Here is a 17,690-nt window from a genome sequence, read left to right on the forward strand (position 1 = left end):
GGTAACCCACAGCCTGCCTTGCCCTGTGCCTGGGGGCTGCCACCCACCACCAGCCTGGGTATTTCCGTACAGTCAAAGTTATGGTTTTTCCAGGAGTCCTGTATGGACGTGAGAGTTGGACTATAAAGAAAGGTGAGTTCCAAAGAACTGATGCTTTTGAACTATGGTGTTGGAGAAGACTCTTGAGAGTCCCTTGGACTGCAAGGAGATCCAACCAGTCCATCCTAAAGGAAATCAGTCCTGAATATTCATTGGAAGGACTGATGTTGAAGCTGAAGCTCCAATACTTGGGCCACCTGATGCGAAGAACTGACTCATTGGAAAAGACCCTGATGCTGGGAAAGATTGAAGGCGGGAGGAGAAGGGGAGGACAGAGGATGAGATGGTTGGATGGCATCACTGACTCAATGGACATGAGTTTGAGTAAATTCTGGGAGGTGGTGATGGACAGGGAGGCCTGGGGTGCTGCAGTCCATGGGGTTGCAAAGAGTCAGACATGACTGAGCGACTAAACACCAACCAACCCACGGAAGAACCTCTCTGAATCCTCCTTACAGGTGAGGAAACTTGGGCCCCGCAGGCGAGGGTTCAGCGCTGCACCTTTCTCTGTGCTTACACAGGTAGCTCCTGTCCCTAATGAATCTGCAGAGGTGGCCTTCCTTTCACAGCCTGCAGGCCCGTGAAAGAAACAGGGAGGGCTGAACTTGGTAGTTTAATGTTTCGCGATGACTGGAGACATATCAGAAAGCAGGTCAGATAAGAGGGAGGGTGGGATGTGGGGAGAGTGGGTACCCAGCGCGCCTCTGGCCTCCCTCGCATCTCCTTCTCCCAGTGCTCGGCCTGGAAGTGCTCCCGGGCTAGACACCGCCGGATGGCAGGGGTGTGTGTGTGGAGCAGGGGCCCCGCACGCCTCCCTCCCTGACTCGCGAGCCAGCAGCGCCGCCGTGCGCCGGACCCCGCGCCCCCGTCCGCCCCGCCCCGGCGCCCAGGCCCGGCCCCGGCCCCGCCCGCGCCCGCGCCGCCGCGGCTCCGCGTCCGCGGCCACCCCGCCCGGAGCCGCCGCCATGGGCCGGACCCGGCCGGGCGAGCGCGGGCCTGCGGGCCCCGGCCCCGCCGCGCCGCCCGCGCCCCCGCCGCGCCGCGCCCGCGTCCTGGCGCTGCTCGGGGCGCTGCTCGCCGCCGCCGCGGCCGCCGCCGCCGCCCGGGCCTTCGCCAGCTATAGCGAGGCCCAGGCGGCCGCGAGGCAGGTCCGAGTCGGGGGGGAGGGCGCGGCGGCGGCCGTGGACGCTCGGGTGGGCCCGGGGCGGCGGGGCTCGCCGACGGGCAGGGCTCCGAGGGGCCGGGGGCCGGTGGGGGCCGGGGCGGGGATGAAGGGGCAGGCTGACCGGAGGGGGACAGTGCCGGAGGGCCGGGAGAGCGGCCAGGAAGGAAAACAGGGGGCTCCAGAGATCGGGCGGGCTAGGAAGGACTGATGCGGGGGAGAGCAGAGTGGCCCCGAGTGAGGCCGGGGCTGGGACAGGCTCCTAGGGGAGCGGGCGGATGGGTGACTAGGACAGTTCACCGCAGACAAAGCACTGAGTGAGGCTGGGACCCGAGCCCCCGGGCGGGCGGGGCCGGGGGCGCTGGGACGGTGGGGAGGGGACACCAGGGAGGACGATGGGTGGACCAAAAGGGTGACTCTAGATGGCTCCGGATACAAAGCGGGCACTCAGAGAGTGGACAGTGGACGATGGAGTGTAGCAGGGACCGAGAGGGATGGGAACTGGGAGGCGGGGGAGATCCTGGGCTCTGGGGCTGCAGAAGTGGCATTTGGACAGATGTTTGGGAGATGGATGCGCTGAAAGAATTCAGGAAGGTGGTGGCCGGAGTGGTTAGGGACACCAGTTGGATATCCGGTTGCTCAACCCAGCGCCTCCTCCCAAGCAGGATTCAGCACTGAAAACCCTGGGGACAGAAGGCCTCTTCCTCTTCTCCTCCCTGGATGCTGACCGGGACATGTACATCAGCCCGGAGGAGTTCAAGCCCATCGCTGAGAAGCTGACAGGTACCCAGAGGAACTGGGGACCCGGGAGGAGGGACCTGGGGCACCGCCCTCTGGTCTTGCTCTGTGTCTGCTCTGAGCAGGAGGACTGCCTGGAGTAGGAGGAGGCTGCCCTGGGCTTCAGAGGTACTTTCTAGCTGGTGGTTTGGGCAAGCTGCCTCACCATGAGTACACACACAGACACACATGCGCGCATACATGCACGCATACACCCCCCCCCCCCCGCCCCCCGAGCCTGTTCTCCTCACAGGTGAATATTACAAGCTAACGTTCTCTGACCACTTTCTCAGGACCAGACATCACTTTAAGCACCTTCTGAGTTATCTCTTAGCAGAGCCTGTGAGATGGATGCTGACCTGATCCTCATGTGTATAGTTTGAGAGACTGGGGAGCAGGAAGGCTCTCCAGCCTGCCCAGGATGGAAAGGTGCAGGGCAAGGATTAGGGAGCTTCTGTCTTCAGGTCCTGCACCAGCTGATTTGAGGATTAGAGAAAACGTCTGCAAAGTGCCCAGTATGCAGTAGATAGTCAATGGCATGGTATGTGTGCTCAGTCGTGTCCAACTCTTTGCGACCCCGTGGACTGTAGCCTGCCAGGTTCCTCTGTCCATGGAATTTTCCAGGCAAGCATACTGGAGTAGATTACCATTTCCTACTCGAAGGGATCTGTCCGGCCCGGGGATTGAACTCAAGTCTCCTTCATCTCCTGCATTGGCAGGCAGATTCTTTACCACTGTGTCACCTGGGAAGCCTGGATAATCAATAGACAGGAGCTATTGCTATACTACTAAATATTAAACTTTCCTGGGGAACTGTCAGATTCCTATCCTACTTTGTCACCCGTTTTTGCCTGGATGTAATTTGATTTCGGTTGTAAAGATGAGCTAAAGCATTCTCATAAATTATAAAATGTCTCTCCCACCGCTCCATCACCACCCTAACCTCTGTGTCCATATCTTGTGATGTTTCTTGAACTTCTGATCTTGGGCTTCTACTTGTTACCCAGATCGCCTGGTGTAAGTAGGTCAGTAGATGGGAAAGACAGAAAGAGACGCCAGCTGCTCTCAAGCAAGTAAGCACCTGAGGTCTGAGATGGGCTTTCTGTGTCTCAGGATTGGGTTGGGTAGGTCAGCCTAGTCCTGGCCTGGTGGCCTGCGGTCGCTGTCAGAGAAGAGTCAGATGAAAAATGCTAATTTGGTGGAGCAGACGTGTCAGGGGCTCCCAGAGGCGGTCAGGTTCTGTCCTGAAAGCAGACGGGCAAGTACACAGGTCAGTCCCGTGCGGGTTGCTTTGACTTGGTGTTTTGCATGCACTCCTCTGAGCAGCCACACAGCCACCTCCTTGTCCTTTTCTGCACCTAGAGAGCCAGAATTCCCTCATAATGACATGTTGGCCAAGCTTGCTGGGCTTGGGGATGCTTTTAATTTTTTCACACAGATCTGTTTCTCCATCGGAAGAAAATAATCTCTCCCTCCATTACCGCCTAAGCCCCTGTGAGTACAAAACTGAACCAAGTTGTTGGGAGGACAAAAATTAAAACCAAAAAGAAACACCAAATCTAAGCAAGAAATAGAGGCAAACAGTCCTCTCTAGGTGGTACAGTTATATATGCCTAATTTTCTGCTTTGTAGCTTATCATTTTTACAAATTGTCTATAGTGAACAAAGTTTACTTTTAAGTCAGGAAATACAACTTTTTATTTAAAAACCAAAGAGCCACAAATGCAGGGCATTATTATTCAGAATTATCTGTGATAACAGTAAAATGATTGGATAAGCAAGCCGACCAGTAACCCTACATATTCCTGTTGTTCAGTTCCTCTGAGGTTTCCAGATTGCTGTTTTGAAATTTTGTTGCCTTGACTTAGAAATGCAGAAGTAACTGGGATGCTTTAGAACAAGGGTTTCCATCAGAAGCCACTGGGGGTGGGGGGGTGGGGTGCTAATCAAAAGCACATTTTCTCCAGGTTCTAGCCGCTGAAGACTGACTGAGTAGGTCTGACTCAGGGGGTTCTGGGCATCGGTAGTTTAAAAAGGCATCCTGGTGATTCCAATGATTCCTGGGTAAGCACTCCTTTGAATGTACCCATCCAGTCTGTCAGTCCGTCAACAAATGCCAAGCAATGGTCTCTATCCCCGAGAGAGCAGTCATGGCGAGACCCACCCATGCTTCATTCCCTTATCTGGGTCGTGGGGCCCCGCCCTGCTATTACTCACCCCCCCTTAAGCCTTCATCCTGACTCCCTCCACCCTTGAAAGACTACAGACTTGGCAGGTCTCTGAGCAGGAAAAGATCCAAGGAATCAAATTCAACTACTGTCAGTCCTGCCCCTCCTTATACTGATGGGGAAACGGGCCACCCAGGAAATCAGGGTAGAAGCAGGTCTCCTGTCTTCAGGACAAGCACTCTTTCTGTGACACCAAAGATTGCCTGATTCCACGTTCCCTGACCTCCCCGAGCAGCCCTTGCTTCTCCATGAGCCCCCCATGACCGGACATGCATAGTAGCATGGGCTCCATCTCTCGTGTAGGAGTCCGGGAAGGGCTGAGGGATTTGCCCCCAAAATGGTCCAGGAAATAGAGCTGACCTCACCCGAGATGGGCTCAGGGAAGGGGGCCAGCCTGGCCTGGTAGAAGGACACGTTAGGGTCAGAATTAGGTTTGGGCCCTGGCCCTGTGGATCCCCAACCCTGAAACCATTGGTAATAGTCATACAGCTGACGTTTATTACGGTTTACTCTGTACAGGCCTGGTGCTAACACCACGTGGATTACCTAATTTAATCCTCATAACAGGCCCCTGGGCCAACCACCATGCAGCTGGTGAGGGGTGGGGCTGCTACTTGAACCCAGGTCATCTGGTTCCTGAGCCTTTGAGGAAACTTTGGAGATCTTAATGTCCCCAGAAGAGAGTTGTGGTTGATTGTAGGTTTAGGGTAAAAGAGGCCCATGTTTTAATCCTGATTCATTCTAGCTGTGTGTCCTTGGGGAAGTGACTTCAACTCTCTGAGCCTCCAATTTCTCATTTGTAAAATGGAATTGATAATACTGCCTCACAGGACTACTGTGAAACTAAAACGTGAATATATATAGGAGAAATTGTATATGCGGGATATACTAGGTTGTATACATTATATATACACTTTGTATATCATATTGGGTTGGCCCAAAAGTTCGTTCCGGTTTTCCTGCAAGATGTTATGGGAGAACCCAAATAACTTTTGAGCTAGCCCAATACATATACAATTTATTTGTATATGTTTGATAAACGATGTAATCTATATTGTTACTTTGGTGATTGTTACCTGTTAAAGCCTCCCACCCCCATCCCTCCCAAGCCTGGCTCCCTTAATCACTGGCCCATGTGGACATCCTAGGAAGTAAGGCCCTGCCATCTGAGGCAGGACCCCTCTCCAGCGACCTGTGTCTCGTAGGGTCGACTCCTACGGCCAGCTACGAGGAGGAGGAGCTGCCCCCTGACCCCAGCGAGGAGACTCTCACCATAGAAGCCCGATTCCAGCCCCTGCTTCCAGAGTCCATGACCAAGAGCAAAGATGGGTTCCTAGGAGTAAGTTGGGGCGGGAGGGGGAGGGGGCTTTGCAGAGGCAGAACCAGAGACGGGGGGCCGTCTGTGTGTCCTCGCCTCCGGAGAATGGCCTGTCTGTGCTCATCTCTCCTTCCTTCCCTTATCCAGCGCCCTCTGTGCACCCAGCGTGCCAGGCCCTGACCCCACTGCCCAGGCCCCAGGTCTGGTAGGGGAGCTGGGAGGGATAAGCATGAGCCTGTGACCCAGAGGGCTCCCTAGAGGGAATGACATTGACAGCAACTGCAGGGGAGAAGGGCTCAGGCCGGTGTCAATAGGGGAGGGAGGATCCGGCTGGAGGAAACAGCCGGTATGTTAGAGACCGTGCTGATGCAGCCACCTTGCTTATAATCATTACTTTCTACAGGTCAGTCTTCCACTCCAGGGCTGCGATTTCCTCAGGGCAAGGCCTGTGATGCACATCTGTGCATCCCCAGGCCCCTAGCACAGCACCTGGCATCTGACAGGTGCTCTCTTGAGCTCCAACGAGCTGGACCTGAAGTTTAGTCTCTGGCAGGGGCTCTGGGGTGGGGAATGACCCTGACAAGGGCCATCCTAACCAGCCCCACCCAGACCCAAGGCCCTGTGGACACGGTCTCAAGCCCTCCAAGGATCTGGCATCCCCAGGCCCTGCTGCCTTTCTGCTCACTCCCCTGCCCTCTCCTCTCAGCTGTCCATGATTCCAGATGTCCAGACTTCCCTCCACCTGTGAGCCAGCTCACATGCTGGTCCCTCGGCCAAGAACACCTTTTCTCTTTGCCTCGCCCACACCTACTCAGCCTTTGTGTCTCAGCTGAACCATCACTTCAGCACCAACAAAGGCCTGAAGGCAGGAGATGCCTGGCAGGACCCCAGGGGCAGAAAGAGGGGGTGGCTGGACCCCGGGCACAGGGGACACATACGGGGCATCCCCATCAGTGGGACCAAAAGAGAAGCTGCCTGATGGCCCAGGGGCTCAGCTGCCTGACTTTGGCCTTCATCCTGCAGCAGCTAAATACCATAGTTTTTGGAGACATCCCTCATCAGATCTAGGCTTTCCAGGCTGACAGCTGGGGAGAAATGGGAGGGAAGGCCAGTTCCCAGGAGGGATGGGAAGACAGGAAGGGGGAAGGGGAGGCCTTGGTGATGGAAAAGAAGGACAGCCTGGGGGATGCGGGGGAGGGAAGAAAGGCAGGGCCTGGCTACTAAAGGAATGGGATGGAGAGGGGTGGTTGGGGTATCTCAGGTTTCTAGCTGGTGGTCAGGCGCATGGGGGAACCCATCACTTGATGGGGGCTGGAGGAGGGGCGCGGGTCTGGTAGGGAAGGTATAGGGTCAGTTTGGACTGCTGGAGTTGAGGTCCCTGAGGACGTCCAGGGGGAGAGTCCAGTAAGGTCTGGGTGGAGGAGATTCGCCAGTGATGGGCTGGAGTCGTGTCTGAGCGTGAGTCCCTCCCACCGAGCGGAGAGAACAGGTGCAGGGGCCCATCTGCGCTGATAGGGGAGGTAGGGTCTGGAAAAGCACCCCAGCCCTGCCTCCCTAGCTCAGGCCCTCCTTATGAGCCGCTTCCCAAGAGCGCCGCAGCCTGTGAACAGGACCAGCAGGCAGACAGGCTCCGCCGGGCCCCGCTCAGCCAGCCCTGCTTTGAGAAGCTGCCTGTGAGCCTCTTTGAGAACTCCCCTTTGCCCGCCTCAGCTCGTGCATAAGCCTTCAGACCAACTCCGGGTGCCCCTACCCCACCCTGGGCTTCCTCACCCTCTCTGCCTGCCCTGTTCTCTGCTCCCCAAGTCCCCCCTCTCCAAGTCTCACTGAGCCCAGATCCGCTCACCAGGGAGGTGGAGGAGGGGACTGGCTACCATCAAAGGTGGGACAGCTCCCTGGCGGCTGAGGACCCCTGCGTGGGGCCAGGCACCCACTGTTGTGGCGGCTGCCACTGGGGACCGGTAAGGGCAGGGAAGAGCCACTGAAGGTGGGGCTCTGAGCAGGGGACCCGCGTGGTCCAGGGCCGCCTCCAGCTCTAGGCCTGCACAGGGTCTGACCCGCCTCCTCCTGCCCGGGCTGCCCAGCCAGCATGGCCCAGGCCACGCCTGAAGCAGGGGTGCCCTTCCTCCCCCTCCTCTGTGGTCTCATCCTGCCCTTGACCCTAGAGATTCCACCGAAAGGTGGCTGCTGCTCCCTCCACAGACTCCTGAATTCTTGTCACCCAGGACGTTGGCTGCAGGGAGGAGACTTGGAGGGGGAGCTTAGAGAGCAGAAAGCAGGGCAGGTGGAGGGGGTGAGGAAGCCCAGGGCGGGGCGTGGGCACCCGGGGTTGGTCTGCTGGCTTATGCACAAGAGGGAAGTGGGACCTGGACTTTGAGAGCGGGAAGAGGTGGTTCCAGTCCTAGGCGACCCCTCCTGCTGCCTCGATTCCCTTGTCTTCACAAGAGGTGTCTGGCCTGGGCTGGACCCGAGGGGCCACAGGGGCACCACTTCTCAGGCTGGGAGCTGGGGAGGCAAAGTGAGCCTCAGCTCTGGCAGGACGGTACCAGCCATGCTCACCCCGTCCTGACCAGAGCAGGCGCCTCCCAGGGCCTCTGTTTCCCGGGTTTGTGGGTTGGCTCAGGGCTCGAGGAGACCTCCAGGCAGCCTGGGAGGTTCTCAGTGCCCCGGAACGCTGACGGTCCCCCTGCCCCAGGTCTCCCGCCTGGCCCTGTCCGGCCTCCGCAACTGGACGACGGCAGCCTTGCCGAGCGCTGTGTTTGCCGCCCGCCACTTCCGGCCCTTCCTCCCGCCCCGGGGCCACGTGGAGCTGGGCGAGCCCTGGTGGATCATCCCCAGTGAGCTGAGTGTCTTCACCGGCTACCTGTCCAACAACCGCTTCTACCCACCGGCGCCCAAGGGCAAGGAGGTGAGGGCAGCCCCGCCCAAGGGCAAGGAGGTGAGGGCAGCCCCGGGGCCCCATGCCCCAGCCCTGCACCTGGACCCCAAGGCCACCAGCCTAACCCCCCTGCGCTCCTGCCTCCGTCTGACCCCACCCCTGGTCCAGGGCCAACACCCACCCAGGGGAGTCGGGCCCTGCAAGCCAACCCCGGGTCCCACTGCCCCCTCCACAGGTCATCATCCATCGGCTCCTGAGCATGTTCCACCCGCGGCCCTTCGTGAAGACCCGCTTTGCCCCTCAGGGGGCCGTGGCCTGCCTGACCGCCATCAGCGACTTCTATTACACCGTGATGTTCCGGTGAGGGGTCCTGGCAGCCCCGTCCCTGCTTTCCCTGGGCCTGGGATTCCAGGGCAGCACGGAAGGGTACAGCCGCGGGAGCCAGGGCCTGACGCCCGCACCACCATCACCACAGCTTACCGCCCTGCGGGCCTGGCCAAGCAGCTTTGCTCTCTGAGCCTCACGTTCCTCCTCGCGCACCAGGGAGGGGGTGACTTCCTCCAAGAGGAAGGAAAAAGGTGCTGAGTGTGCTTTAGCACAGGGCTGATGGCCGTTGACTGTCATCCACGTGGAAGGGGGTGCATAAGAGCTGTGACACCAGGTCACGCAGCCCCTGGAGAGGCTGTGAGAGCTCAGGAGGGTCAGCTAGGCTTCCAGGGAAGGCAGCATGGAAACCGGGCCCTGAAGGGTAGGGCAGCGCCTTGAGGGCCTCCCTTCTCCCTGCCCCACACACTCTGCCCCCACCCAGCCCTCTGCCCCACCCAGAGTCTGGCCGGCCCTGTGTGGGTTCCAGGCTTTGGGGCAGAAGGGGGCGGGCAGGCAAGCTCTGCTCGGCCAGGGGACCCCCTCCCAGCCGGGCCCTTTCCCTCCAGCATCCATGCCGAGTTCCAGCTCAGCGAGCCCCCCGACTTCCCCTTCTGGTTCTCCCCCGGCCAGTTCACCGGCCATGTCATCCTCTCCAAAGACGCCACCCACGTCCGCGACTTCCGGCTCTTCGTGCCCAACCACAGGTGAGAGCCTCCATCCCACCCCAGCGTCCTGCTCCCGTGTGCCCCCCACCAGCTCCCGGAGCTCAGCCCCCGGAGCTCCCCCCTCAGTCTCTCCCCAGAGCCCCTTCTCTTGGGAGGCACCTGGCGCTGACCTCGGAGGAGGCAGTATGAGGTGGTCTGTGGGCAGGGAGGTGGTCATTCCGTCATCCCAGGCAGCGCCTGGGACACGCTTATGGGATGATGGAGTGACCAGCCAGCTCTGCACTGGGACCCAAGGCAGCAACCCGCAGCCCCTCCCTGAAGCTGGAGCACCCCCCTGCTCAACCTGCTGGCAGACCCGTGACCACACCTTGCCCTGGCACCCTAGGGAAAGGCTGGCAGGTGGGCAGGGACCTGACTGGTGGGGGGGGCAGGAAGCCTTCCCAAAGGAAGGGACATCTGCTCGGTGACCTGGGGGCTGAGGAGAGTTTAGCTGGGCAGAGGGAACAGCACATGCAGAGACCTAAGGGGCAGACCCTCCATGCCTGCAGTTGCTAACCCAGACCCTGGGTGGGGACTGGGGGAGGCTTCTGGAAGGGCTCGATGCCAGCCACCTGCCTGCCTGCCTGCCTGCCCAGGGTCAGCCTCTTGTCGGGAAGAGGAGCTGCAGAGCCTTTCCAGCTTTGTCCCAGATAGCAAGCGGCCGCTCCGGGGGGCCTGAATGACTCTTTACCAGGACGGTACCCAGGCTGGGAGCCGAGTGGCCCAGAGCTAAGTCTCAGCTGTGGCACCAGTGGCTGTGGGCAAGGCCCTGGCTCCCTCCAGGCCTCAGTTTCCTCATCTGCTAGATGGGTGGCTGGGTCCTAGGCAGGAGTGAGAGGGTTGCCAGGACAGCCTGGAAGAGAACCCAGGACCAGAAGCGACCTGCCACCCTCGTTCAGGGTTACCGAGGGCAACGAGGGGCCCAGGGGCTCCAGCTCCGTGGGAAAAGGATGAGGAAGGACAAGCCCTCATCCTCTCCCTTGCTCAGCAGGCACGTCCCTGTGCTGCGGGGGCTCAGCCCAGGGCACGTCTGCCCCCAGCCCAGGGGTGGAGGTGGGGGCCTGGATTGGATGAAACAGAAGGAGCAGGGGGCAACCACTCCAGGGATGGCCCTGGCATCCCAGGCCTATCGCTTGCTCTGAGCTCACCCTGCCTGCTTCACCGGCCCAAGGTGGCTGGTAGCCTGTCCTGCGGCGCCCTCATGTGGTGGATCTGCAGGTTGCACATGATCAGGCCAGACTTCCCACTGGAGACAGTGGAGGAAGCCTGCAGCTAGAAGACAGTACCCGTTTTTTAATCCTGCCCCCCTCGAGGTGCTGAGCGAGGCACTGATGGCCGCTGCCTCTAAGAGTCATGGGTCACGGGCAGTGCGTGAGCCATGGATGTGGAAGCCCTTTGTAAACTGTAAAGGTCTGGGTCGGTGGAGGGTGGTGTGGTCCTAGTGCCTTTAGAAGAGGCAGCCTGGGGAGAGAAAAGGTCCCAGGCTCTGCCGTCAGCATCCCAGTGGCTCTGAGACCTTGGGTTCACCCTGCTGAGTCTCAGCGTCCTCATCTATAAAATGGGGCCAGTGGCGGGCTTTCGGTGAGATAAAGTCTGGTGTCTGACGGGCTTTGATGATGGTGTTGTGCCCTGGCGCCCTCTCCCCTGTCCCCAGGTCTCTGAATGTGGACATGGAGTGGCTGTACGGGGCCAGCGAGGGCAGCAACATGGAGGTGGACATCGGCTACATACCCCAGGTGGGCGCACAGGCGGTCCTCTTACGTGGTTAGTCCTAGTCTTGTCCGATTCTTTGCCACCCCATGGACTATAGCCCACTGGGTTCCTCTGTCCATGGGATTTCCCAGGCATGAATACTGGAGTGGGTTGCCATTTCCTCTTCCAGGAGATCTACTAGACCCAGGAATCAAACCTGGGTCTCCTGCATCTCCTGCATTGGCAGGCGGGTTCTTTACCACTGAGCCACCTGGGAAGCCCCCGGTCAGAAGGCGGGCCTTGGCGGCAGGGCCTCAGGGTCTCTCAGCCTGGCTGCAGGGGGACCCAGCTGGCTAGGGAATGACAGAGCTCCCGGCAGGCAAAGCGGGATCCTGGGAAGACACGCATTCCTGCACGCAGAGTCCAGCATCTGCCGTGGGCCCTCCGCCGGCTTCCTGCGGTGGAGCCCTGGCTGGACAGTGGGCTCTGTCCCGGACTCACTGCACAGCCTTGACCGGGCCTGCCCCGCCCTGGGCCTGACTCCCCCCGCTCTGCGATGAGTGGCGTATCTCTGAGGATCTCTCGGGGCCCCTGGCGGACTCTTGCCCCTCACTGAGACATCCCTCACTGACCCCTGGCCCAGATGGAGCTGGAGGCGCTGGGCCCCTCGGTGCCCTCTGTGATCCTGGATGAGGATGGCAACCTGATTGACAGCCGCCTGCCCTCAGGGGAGCCCCTCCAGTTTGTGTTTGAGGAGATCCAGTGGCAGCAGGAGCTGAGCTGGGAGGAAGCCGCCCGGCGCCTGGAGGTTGCCATGTACCCCTTCAAGAAGGTGAGGCGGGGCAGCGGGCACAGGCAGGGACGGGATGAGAGCTGAGGAGCAGCAGGTGGGCACTGGGCACCATGCAGGGCTTGGGGCTGCGGCTGCCTCCCTGTGGGGCTCCGCCTGGGCCGGGGAGCCTCCCCTTTGTCCTTCAGAACTTGGAGGAGCCATCCCTTGGCTTAGCATCACACACATGCAACAAACATACATGCATATGTACACACATATCCATACGTGTGCATACATACACACACACCTATATCCACTACAAACACACACACCTACATGCACATCATACACTCAGCCCCTGCAGTGGGACCCTGGCCACACACAATAGCTTCTCTCTGTCCCGACTTGGCCCCAGGTCACCTACCTGCCATTCACCGAGGCCTTTGACCAAGCCAAGGCCAAGAACAAGCTGGTGCACTCAATCCTGCTGTGGGGGGCCCTGGACGACCAGTCCTGCTGAGGTGAGGAGACCCCGCCAGTCCGAAGGGAGAGTGGGGGGAGGCGTCACTCCTCATGGGTGCAGGAGGCTCTGAGACCACAGGACTCTGCTATCAGAGCATGAGGTTGCTTGAGGACAGCGTGGGGCGGGGAGGTGGGGTGAGGGCACTGGGGTGCTGTGCTGAGCTCCGAAGAAGCTGCTGGACTCCGGAGAAGGAGCCCAGCTCTGCCACCTTCAGCCAGGAGACTTTGGCCGAGTGATTTTCCTTGCTAGACCTCAGTTTTCTCAGCAATAAGAGGATAACATACTTACCTCCCACCGTTGTGAAAACAGATGTGAAAGTGCCCATGCTCTGGGAAGTGTTGCACACAAGTGAGAGAAAAATAGTGGCAAAGCCTGGACACTTTTCACTTAATCAGAAAATACACCAAAGACCCCCGGTGCAAAGTTCTCTGGGTGCCTGACGACGGGTACAAAGAGGAGCAAACAGTGCCCCTGCCCTCGTCCAGCCAGTCGAGAAACATCCTGGATCCCTCCTGTGCCTAGCTGTAGGCTAGATGCTGGGCGTCCTGCACTGAGGAAGTCAGAAGCGGTCCCTGGACTCAGGGAGCACACAGTGTGAGCAGAAGGCAGACACTACAAGTGTGGCAGGTTTACACAAGGCAAGGTCCAGAGTGGCACACGAGTGTGTAACTGGGGGGTCAGGGAAGGCTTATTTGAAAGAGTGACACAAGCTGAGACTCTGAAAGATGATTAAGAGTTTGTCAGGTGACAGGAGGAAGTGTTTTAGATAAATAGAAAGATAGTCTGTGCAAAGGCCCTGGGGCAGCATTGAGTGGATTTAAGAAGCTGTCAGTGTCTGCAAGCCCCTGGGCCAGGTGTCTCAGCCCAGGATGCCAGTATGTTACTGATGTTAATTACAGCTACCAGATATTCAGTACGTCTTCTGTGGCACTGTTTGAATCACTGTTATTTCACCTGGGTGCACAGAGTATTCTGTAATCCTTGAGGTTTCCTGCTGATTGAAAACCCAGTGAGACATGTGGGGTGCCTGACCTTGCTTCTCCCCGAACAGGTTCGGGGCGGACTCTCCGGGAGACCGTCCTGGAAAGTTCGCCCATCCTCGCCCTCCTCAACGAGAGCTTCATCAGCACCTGGTCCCTGGTGAAGGAGCTGGAGGACCTGCAGGTGAGCAGCAGGTGGGTGGGAAGAGCGCCACGGGAGCCCCTGGGACAGTGGAGCTCAGGCGGCAGGAGCATGCCCAACTGTCCCCGCAGAACAACCAGGAGAACCCATCCCACCGGCAGCTGGCTGGCCTGCACCTGGAGAAGTACAGCTTCCCCGTGGAGATGATGATCTGCCTGCCCAACGGCACCGTGGTAGGCCCCCGCCACCCGGCCTCGGCCTCAGGCAGGGGAAGCAGCGGCCAGGGCCGTGACTTACAGACCTCATCATCCCCGTCTGGCTCTGCCACCCCCTGTCCGAGCCTCAGTTATCCCCGGGTGTCCCCTCGGCCTGCCTGTGCAGGTGTCGGGACCTTCCCTCAGAACGGGGACCTCAGCAGCACTCTGGGGCACAGTGGGCAGCAGCAGGCACAGTCTAACAGCAGAGTGGACAGGAATGGGACCCAGAAGGGAAGTCTCACCTCAGACCATTGCAGCCAGCCCTGGGGTGGAAGGGATGGGGGGTGGCAGGTGGCAGGCCTTGTGACAGCAGAAAGGACCTGATGCCACCCCAGGCCGAGGCAGGACCCCCACTGTCCCTAAGCGCCCCTGACACAGCACTCACTCGCATCCTCGAGTGGGATTGCACTGAAGCTTTGCGAGATTGATGATCACAAATGCTGATTTTTACAAGCTGCGGCTCAGAAAGGTTCAGAGACGTGGCAAAAGCTGCACAAGGAAGCATAGCTGGCTCTGAAAACAGGCGCCCACCTGTGAGCCTCAGCATCGCTTGCTCTTCTGAGCAAAGCTACTCCTTCTTCTTTCAGTCCTGGGGGGTGGGCAGGGTGGGAGGTCAGCAGGTGGGGAGCAGCGCAGGGGCGAGAGCTGGGTTGGCCCCGAGCATCAGTCCCTCAGTCGTGTCCGACTCTGCGACCCCAAGGACAGTAGCCCTTGCCAGGGTCCTCCAGGCAAGGAGTGGCTTTCCACTCCCTTCTCCAGGGGATCGTCCCAACCCAGGGATCAGACGGGGTCTTCTGCATTGTAGGCAGATTCTTTACCAGCTAAGCCATCAGGGAAGCTTCTGTCTCAGGCTCAGGGAAGGGAAGGCCTTGGGGTACCAGCCAGCTCACACCGGTCCACGGACGACCCCCTTGGTGGACCCAGCCCAGCAGGGCCCCGGGTGGCGGAGCTGGGCAGACAGGACTCTGCCTGGGCTGTGGGTGCCTTGCACTCTCCCATTCGTTTACTGGGCACCTGCCCTTAAGGTGCTCACGAGCTGGAGTGGGAGGCTGATGGGGACACAGGCCTGGGCATGCAGGTATTTTGACAGAAGTGAGTATGGATTTCAGGGGTTATGGGATCAGAGACGAGAGGGTCAAGGGCACAGGGTGGGGGGTGGTGAGAAAAGGTGATATTGAAAGGCCTTAGGTCTCACCTGGTGGGCGAGGTGTGGAGCCCAGAAGGCAGAGAGGCCTGTGAGTGGAGGAGGAGGGGGAACGGGTTCCGGCAGCACTCACGGCCGCCCGGCCTGCCCATCATCTGCCCAGACGAGGAATGTCGAGGCCAAAGGGGGCACCAGTCCCCCCACCCCCACTCTCCTCACCCAGCTCTTCTCGCAGGTCCACCACATCAACGCCAACTACTTCTTGGACATCACCTCCATGAAGCCCGAGGACATTGAGAACCACGTCTTCAGCTTCTCGTCCACCTTTGAAGACCCGTCCACGGCCACCTACATGCAGTTCCTGAAGGAGGGCCTCCGGCGCGGCCTGCCCCTCCTCCAGCCCTAGTGAGCCTGCCTGCCGGTGAGACAGCAGCTGGACAGGGAGCTGGACAGGCCTCTCCTCCGGGGAGCTCCAGAGCAGCCTTCCCATGTGTCACGCACCAAGCCCTCCTGCTCCACCTCTCAGGCTGCCCGTGGGGACCGGGGTCAGCTAATGGCGGCCATCCGAGCTTTGCCTCGGAGGTGGGTGGACAGGGGGTCCTAGGCCGACCTTGAGCGCTGGCTGCCACCACCAGTCTTTAACTACATTCCTGGCTCTGGAAGCTGCTTGGGACCCCGAAAGAGATGGCCTGCGGTCATCTCCCTGGACCTCTGCCACTCAGGCACATAGTCCCAGCCCTTGCAGGGCGAACAGTATGGAAAAATGGGTGCTAGAAAGACAGGGCCACCCCCTCCCCTACCTTCACCCCTTCCAAAAGAGACATCAAGAAGCCTTGGCCTGGGGTCAGGGGAGGCTGCCACGGAAGCACTCCTGTTTGTCTGGAGCCTTCTTCCAGGCCAGAGGCCTGCCTGGCTGCCCTCCTGCGCCTGGTGTCCGCCCCCCGCCCCCCAGGTGACGTCAGCCTTCCAGAAGCTCTGGGCAGAACCCTCCTTCAGAAGGGGAAATCATACTGTACCCCTGCTATTCTCTAGAACACTCAATCCAATCTGACGGAAGGACCCCAGAGCCTATTTCAGGACTTCCTGGAGGCCTGCTCTCTGGGAGGTTTTCTGTGAAGGAAGCTTCTGCCCTTGACAAGGAGCCCACTGAGGTCAAGGGCCTCAGCTTCCCCTCCGGCCTACCCCAGCATGGGTCACAGCGAGACACACGGAGCCAGTGTCTCCATAACACCCCCCCACCCCAGACCTCAGCTCCACAGAAACATCGCCCAAAGAATGCAGCCTCCCCCAGAGCAGGCGCTGTCCCAGCTGTCAGGCAGCCCGGACCAGGTTGTCTCCCACTGGGTGGCCACTAACTCCCCTTGGCCGCTCTGAGTCCACATCCCGAGCCACTGACCACGGCCAGTCTTTTTGTTTTCTTTTTTTTATACATGCAGAAAGCGTTTTTATGTGAACTTTCTCACAGTTTATATGTATTTTTGATAGCCCCTGCCCTGAGGAGAAAGAAGGGGGCGATAGTGTCCCCCCAGCAGCCGCCCCATGATGGCTGGATCTGAAAGCTTAGGTGGATCCAGCTTGATGTCTTTGCAGTTGCTGCTGTGGGAAGAAACATCCCCCTCTCTTCCTTCTTCTAGACCAACTTTTAAAAAATAGCCCCCAGGGGGTCCGTATACCCCCAACTGTATCCTTATCCTCCACTCGGGCCCATGAGGAGCCCTGGGGCTTTCACGAAGGCCCCTCCCCACCCCTACATGTGCCCCGCCCCTGCCCCACTGGGGTTGAGGGGCTCCCTCTTCACCCTGAAAGGGGAAGGAAGGCAAACATCTCCTCAGATGCACTCCCCGGCCTCCCACCTGCTGAGTTCCCCTGCCCACTAGAGTTTCCACACTGAGCCTTCCTCACGGTCTTGTTCTCGATGTTGTATCACACATCACGATAACAGCTAGTTACTGAGAGCTTTCTATCTAAGGCACTCTGTTAAGATGACATGTATTTTCTCATTTGCTCCTCACAACAAAGGACACAAGGCGGATAGTCATCATTCCCATTTTGTAGATGAAGGAGCCGAGTCTCAGGAAAGTGAAGTGACTTGCCCAAGGTGACTCAGTGGTAGAGTTGACTGTGTCTTGATGTTGGGAGTGTTTGGTCTTGTCCCTCCCACCTCTCTCCCCTGCCTGTTTTCACTGAGGCGAAAAAGAAAGCCTTTCAAACCAAAACATCGGGTTCCCCTGTCTTCTCTAGAGCAAATGGGGCATGATCCGGCAAGCGTGGCCGGGTTCTTTGTGTCCCTCCTGGGAGCCAGTGCTTTCACGCCGCTTACAGGGAGGGAGGGCACTAAACGTGTCTCAGTGCTTCCAGGCATGGGTGGCAGTAGCCCGTCCCACTAGCCACCTGGCATCAGCACTCAGCCCTCCCACCCAGCAGGCTCTCCCCCCTCATGCTGGGCTAAGAAGGCCAGCGCCATGATGAGGGATCCTTGTCCCATGGAAAGTGACGCTTGCACTTCCTGCATCCTCTCCTGATGCCTCTGCCTGACCCCCGACTGTGCTCAAAGGCTCATGGTGGGGGAGGCCCACAGCTGCCCTCTTGTCACCCTCCTCCACTTCCCTCCTCTGTCCCCAGTGTGTCCTATAATAAAATTGAAGAGATTA

The 17,690-nt window shown here is 59.1% G+C and overlaps 1 protein-coding gene across 3 annotated transcripts; it reads left to right on the top strand.

Moving 5' to 3' along the window:
- Positions 1-856: 856 nt before the first annotated feature.
- Positions 857-17,690, top strand: SELENON (selenoprotein N). 3 transcript variants are annotated; one of them, XM_070458957.1, is made up of 12 exons: positions 857-880; positions 1,927-2,044; positions 5,472-5,605; positions 8,277-8,519; positions 8,695-8,819; positions 9,392-9,529; positions 11,184-11,265; positions 11,865-12,053; positions 12,409-12,514; positions 13,568-13,680; positions 13,770-13,871; positions 15,275-17,690. In XM_070458957.1, exons 1-12 carry the CDS (start codon positions 872-874, stop codon positions 15,443-15,445), a joined length of 1,530 nt encoding a protein of 509 aa, XP_070315058.1. In that variant the 5' UTR covers positions 857-871; the 3' UTR covers positions 15,446-17,690. The 3 variants fall into 3 exon arrangements, with proteins under 3 accessions (XP_070315058.1, XP_070315057.1, XP_020764918.2); XM_070458956.1 differs by lacking the exon at positions 857-880 and adding an exon at positions 1,065-1,247; XM_020909259.2 differs by lacking the exon at positions 857-880 and adding an exon at positions 1,065-1,247 and having other exon boundaries at positions 8,277-8,489.

This window comes from Odocoileus virginianus, chromosome 30, assembly GCF_023699985.2.
Source record: "Odocoileus virginianus isolate 20LAN1187 ecotype Illinois chromosome 30, Ovbor_1.2, whole genome shotgun sequence".
NCBI classification, from domain to species: Eukaryota; Metazoa; Chordata; class Mammalia; order Artiodactyla; family Cervidae; genus Odocoileus; species Odocoileus virginianus.